The sequence below is a fragment of the Solanum dulcamara genome, chromosome 1 (assembly GCF_947179165.1).
Source record: "Solanum dulcamara chromosome 1, daSolDulc1.2, whole genome shotgun sequence".
NCBI lineage: Eukaryota > Viridiplantae > Streptophyta > Magnoliopsida > Solanales > Solanaceae > Solanum > Solanum dulcamara.
In genome coordinates, this window is record NC_077237.1 from 7781620 (window position 1) to 7787619 (window position 6000).

At 29.8% G+C, this 6000-nt stretch overlaps 1 protein-coding gene across 1 annotated transcript; it reads left to right on the forward strand.

Moving 5' to 3' along the window:
• The first annotated feature begins 2860 nt into the window (after positions 1-2860).
• Positions 2861-5440, forward strand: LOC129886691 (uncharacterized). The gene is made up of 2 exons (XM_055961487.1): positions 2861-3349; positions 4779-5440. The coding sequence occupies exons 1-2, from the start codon at positions 3011-3013 to the stop codon at positions 5247-5249; spliced, it is 810 nt and encodes a 269-aa protein (XP_055817462.1). The 5' UTR covers positions 2861-3010; the 3' UTR covers positions 5250-5440.
• The last annotated feature ends 560 nt before the right edge of the window (positions 5441-6000 follow it).

Here is a 6000-nt window from a genome sequence, read left to right on the forward strand (position 1 = left end):
CATTATTGTGCTAAGTCAAGTAGTAAACCAAAAGACACTCTTTAACATGGTGTGATACTGTTCATGTTGGCCTAAGCACCACAATTTCTTCTAAATCCTCGTATCATTAAGAGCCACATTGGCAAAGGGTGGTTCGGTGCACATTCTTTGTCGGAAAATTATGTGATTTACAAAGGTTAAATGTATGTTAGCTATTATGAGTGTATATTTAATTTGACACACTCTTAACACAACTGAGAAAAAAAATTGCACATTCTTTGCTAAATTCTGACTCCACCACTAAATTTAGAGCGCACTACACTTTGTATGCAATTTTTTTTCTTCTTATCTATTAAGTCTATAAGATTCTATTGCAGTATAATATATTTGATAGTTATTTGATAATATTTAGTAGCATATTTGTAAGGAAATAATTAGTTTTCCTTAATATTTGGTATCATATTTATAAGGAAATAATTAGTTTCCTTATTTCAATATTGTATCACATATATATTTTCTCTTGGAGGAATGAATAAAAGCAAGTCAGATTGTTAAGTTCTTTTCAGATTCTTATATTAATTTTTTTCTGTCTCTTTCTTTTACTTCAATCGTAAGTATCATATCTATGAGCATGCATATAGAGTTTAATTACTTCCTTCGATACTTTCTCCCCAAGTCTGCCAAAAACCTTTATATACACTTTGATTTTTACGTTCTAGCGTATGTCAGTAACATCACCTATATATATATATATGAATGAAACACGAAGAACTATCACACTAAGGGGAAAGCAGAAGACTAAAAGCAAAGAAGCCTAATAACATCAGTTTTACATAATCCAGTGATGTTTTTGAGCTGATTATTGAGATAGTCAAATAAAACAGAATGGGATTTATCATATGACAGCATAATAAATCACAACTCCTCTCCAACTCTACAGGAAACTCCAAAAAGGTAAAGAAGAAATTCAAGCAACTAGAAATAAAACTGAATGTCCACTAGTTCTAAAGACCTAAAACCATCATTATCAATCATTAACAATACAAAAATATAGTAAATCACATTTCACGAAATACCTTTTGGTCACTTCCACCAATCCTACTTGTATCCTCAAACTTCTTTGTTGGGCGACCATCGGCCTCTTTGTCATCTACAACACTTCGCTGCCTTTTACTCAGCACTGTTATAGCTTCAACTTCCCTTTTTCTTTTTGAAACATAGGTTTTCGAAATCTTTTTTTAAATTCAATATCATAATATGACAAACATATTAAAACGGAGGTAGTATTAAAGCAAGACTTTGTTTGCATAACTGCATGTCCATGGAATCACCGCATATATGATATATGTTGTGCCATCTTTTAGATGGTGATAGGAGCTAGGGGTGTACATGGACCGGGTTGGTTCGGATTTTTTACAAACCAAACCAAATCATTTGTGTCGGGTTATTAAATCTATAAACCAAACCAAACCAATAAAAGTCGGGTTTTTCGATATCAATTTTTCTCGGGTTTTTCGGGTTTTTCGGGTTTTTTTGGGTTTTTCGGGTTTCTCGGGTTTTTTTGGATTTTTTCGGATTTTTTTGGGTTTCTCATAGTATCTAATAAAAAGTACAGAGCAGTGCTTCTTAAAATGAGTTCTAGTACAAAATATCAACATATAAGATGGTGGCACAACACTGTTTGAAGTTTTAACTTTATAATATAACTTTATAAGATAAGTTTTTTTTGTATATTATTTAGATGGGCTACTCAAGTTCAAATCTAAATGTAAGAAAGAAAACAAAAATTATGAAAAAAATTTAAAAAATATTTATAAATTACATTTTAATAAATATTTTTAGTATAACATAATTTAAAAGTAGTATATCTATAATCGGGTCGGTTTGGGTTCGGTTTGACTTTTTTTAGTTAAAACCAAACCAACCCTATAATGGTCGGGTTTTTTTTTCAAACACCAAACCAAGTCAAACCAAACCACTAGTCGGGTTTTTTTTCCGGTTTGGTTTGGTTTGTCGGTTTGGTGCGGTTTATCGGTTTGTCCTGTACAGCCCTAATAGGAGCTTTGATATAATTGAAAAAGTTGTTCTTGATCAAAAAGGTTACGAATTCAAGTCGTGATTCATGAAAATAATTTTTTTTATAGAAATACAAAATAAAATTACATATAATAGATTCTGATAATTTAACGTTTATCCAATCCTCACACATAATAAAAACTTAGTATGTGTACCAAATTACATTTTCCCCCCCTTGTGGTGATTTAAAGTGAAACTTGTACCAATCTTTTTCGAAAATAAACATCCTTAACATGGAAGAATAATGGGAAAATTATGCGAACAAACAAAAACATATTAATTAATTAGTTAACATAGCTACGGTTTAATTAAATTATCATTTGTCATTAACTTACAATCATAAATACGTAGCCCGCGTTCAGAATTTGTATAATTCGGCTCTCAATTGTATAAATTCAGAATTTGTATAATTTGGTTCCTAATTGTATAAATTCGGAATTTTCCTAACAGTGTAAATTCAAAATTTGTATATGTTTACCCTAACTTATATATAATTATCATATTGATACATTTGATTTGTACAAGTTTTAAATTTTTTTTAAAATGTATAACCGAAACATTAAAAATTGTAGCTATATAGCGTAATTAAACAAATTATATTTAAAAAGGATAATTAAGAGATATTTTTGAAATTTCTTCAAGAATAATAGTCCTTTTGGACCCTTGTCACTTAGGCAAACCTACAAATTCCACTGGCAAAATTTGTGACCACGTAAGTCTTTAATATAATACCACTCATAATTTAGATATACTAATATCCCCCTTCCTTCTCTTTCTCCAAATTTGTTAACTCCCACTTAATTGTGTGGCTCTTAAAATTCTACTTTTTCAACTAGCCAAATACACCAAAAATCCAATAAGAGAACTACAAATAGCACAACTTTTTTTTAAAAAAAAATTATTATTATATATATACACACATTGTAATTGGATTACACTTTGAAGAATTGGAAAAATGGTGATGTCTACATTGTTGAAATTTCTATATCCTCCACCACCATCTTTGTTTATTACTACAATGTCTGTTATAAGTTTTGTTTCATTAGCAAATTCTGGATTTTCAGAAATCAAAGGGAAGCATATGCAATATTCCAAATTCTTTGGAACAATAAAAAATGAAAATAATGAGAAGGAGAAAAAGGCTAGAATTGAGAGTAAAAAAGGGATGCTTTTGTTATATGGCCCTGCATTTCTTGGTGGTGTTTCCTCTTTTGCAATTTTCCCAAATGGAGATTTAAGGTTTGCTTTGGTGTGTTCTGCTTTAACCATACATTTCTTCAAGAGAGTCTTAGAGGTATTTACTCTTCAACTAGTCTCTCTTTAATGACTCTTTTTTTATATGTTGAGTATTCATTTAATATCGTGTATAAGAATAATACTGAATAAGATATTATATTAGTAATATTGTGATTGCTTTTTATTCACTATTTGGTGTGGTGTATTCAAAGAGAGTTTTGTTAATCATGCTTGTCCATTAATTAATAATCTTGATATTACTAATAACATAAATTATGATATACACCCCATATAATATTCAACTGAATATGTTACGGTGATATGATGTATAACTAACACTTGAAATATATCAAATAGGATATTAAATAATACCAAAACTAATATACATACATACATATATATATATTCTAATACATTATAATCCCTTAGTGTATTTTAACTTGTGTCGGCAACTTAGTTAATTAGAATATCATTTTTATCAGGTTATCAATTATTTCATTTAGTTCTTTTTAAATGACTTTTTAAAGTGTGACACATCCATTAAAAAGTTTAGTAAATTACATTTCTCAAAAATGTAAAGATAGTTGAAAGACCTAATTTTAGAAAATTGTTCAGACAATTTGTTATAACAAGGGGTAAAGGAAGAAATAATACTTTCTTGGTTTTTAAAATCTCACTTATTTTGTACTATTTTTAGAAAGATAGGAAGTCAATTAACAAGGATCAGAGAAAGTATGTTTATCAAGAGATTTAGATGTAAATATAATTACGTTTTAAGTCACATTATTTGTGTTTTTTGCAACGTCAGTGTATAAAACTTAAACTCAATTTGATTTCAAGCCTCTATTAATATACTTAAATCATGCAGTTTCAACTTGTTGAATGGTCAATTTTCATTTGGTTTATAGGATTTTGGAAAGGCACAAGGTTCTACTTGAGATTATCATTATTTTAATTTCACACTTCGTATCATATATGAGATCATAATTCAAGTAAACTTAGAGAAATTGGTATTAAGTTGATATACTATGAGATTATATATTTTAAAATTAACTTAGAAAATTGGTATTAAGCCCTAAAAAAACAACCCTATTATCCTCTAGTTGACACAATTCAAACTAGGCCAATGCGGTCCTAATTATTTTAGTGTATTTATGGTCTTATGCCCCCTTAAAACATGAGCATCAAGAAGGTCCACTACTATATAGTTTTGATACTTGTGAATGAATGTGTTCTTTTGTTTTTTTTACCATTAAAAGTTGTGATTGAGTGGTAAATATTCATCACGAGTGTGACATTATTGATAATCCAAGCAAATAGGTCTCTTGATGTTCAAACTTTGTTAATGGAGAATTCTAGGTGCGATCCTCGATTAATCTGCCCCCAAAGCCGGTACTAGATACTGGGTGAAAAAACAAAACAAAAAAAAAAGTGCAAGCCATCTTGAACATATCCTAATAGTTCCTTTTTTTTTCTTTTAATTTTAGGTTCTATTTGTTCACAAATACAGTGGTTCAATGGATGTTGAAGCTACCATTGTAATATCATGTAGTTATTTCCTCTCCACAATGAGCATGATTTATTGTCAACACCTTACTCAAGGTTTGCCAGAGCCATCTATTGATCTCAAGTATTTTGGATACATAATATTTTTGGTTGGTATAATTGGCAACTTTTACCATCATATTTTGCTCTCTAAGTTGAGAACAAAGGGTGAAAAAGAGTACAAAATTCCTCAAGGTGGCCTATTTGATTTTGCAATATGTCCACATTACCTCTTTGAGATTCTTATATTTGTAGGAATTTCTTGCACTTCTCAAACATTATATGCAATTTCATTCACTTTGGGAACTACTCTTTACTTAATGGGAAGGAGCATTGCTACAAGAAGATGGTACAAGTCCAAATTTGATGATTTTCCAAAGGATATTAGGGCACTCATTCCTTACATATTTTAGGCTACTTGCTGAGGGCCTTCAATTTTTGTTTATGTGCCTATGTTGAACAAGTATTATAACATTATTTATGTAGATTATTTAAAACATGCTGAATTTTAATAAAAATTAAACGATTTTGTAAGGGGTATATATTTATACTCGTCTTCAATATATTCTTGTTTTGAGTCATCATTGAATCATAATAAAATTGAAGGACTTTGCAAGGGTTACATATCCATACTTGTCTTCAATATCTATTTTTGAGCGGGAAAAATATCGAATTTACCCCCAAACTATTGAAAATAATACGTAGATGCCCTCCATTATACTATTGGTACATCAGTGTCCCTGTCGTCCAAAAACTAAAACATATATGCCCTTCATTCTAACGAAAGATTCATATAAAATACGTGGCATTTTCAATAGTTCGAGAGTAAATTCGTCCTTTTCCCTTTTTGAAGTTAAGATGTTGAATCATAATAAAATTCGAACGATTTTGGAAGGGGCACATATTCATATTCGCCTTCAATATATATACACTTGTTTTGAGCTTATGTAACTTAAAATTTTGGTCAAACTCCCAAGAAGGAATCATTCGTCTGAAGAGGCTACATGAGAAGGGGAGGAATTAGTTTTCTTAATAATATTATTTTGTGTAGCAAAGTGACAAGTGGAGTTAAAAAAATCCACATGTTCAAAGTATGAATGGTAGTTTATCAATCCCATCAATTCATTGTTATTGTCATCATCCACTATTATTAATTATTGTCAT

Bases quoted from the DNA above. Each gene is read 5' to 3' on its own strand.
- LOC129886691 (XM_055961487.1), top strand. From the start codon at position 3,011: ATGGTGATGTCTACATTGTTGAAATTTCTATATCCTCCACCACCATCT. The intron at 3,350-4,778 runs GTATTTACTCTT...TTTTAATTTTAG, and splicing joins TCTTCAAGAGAGTCTTAGAG to GTTCTATTTGTTCACAAATA.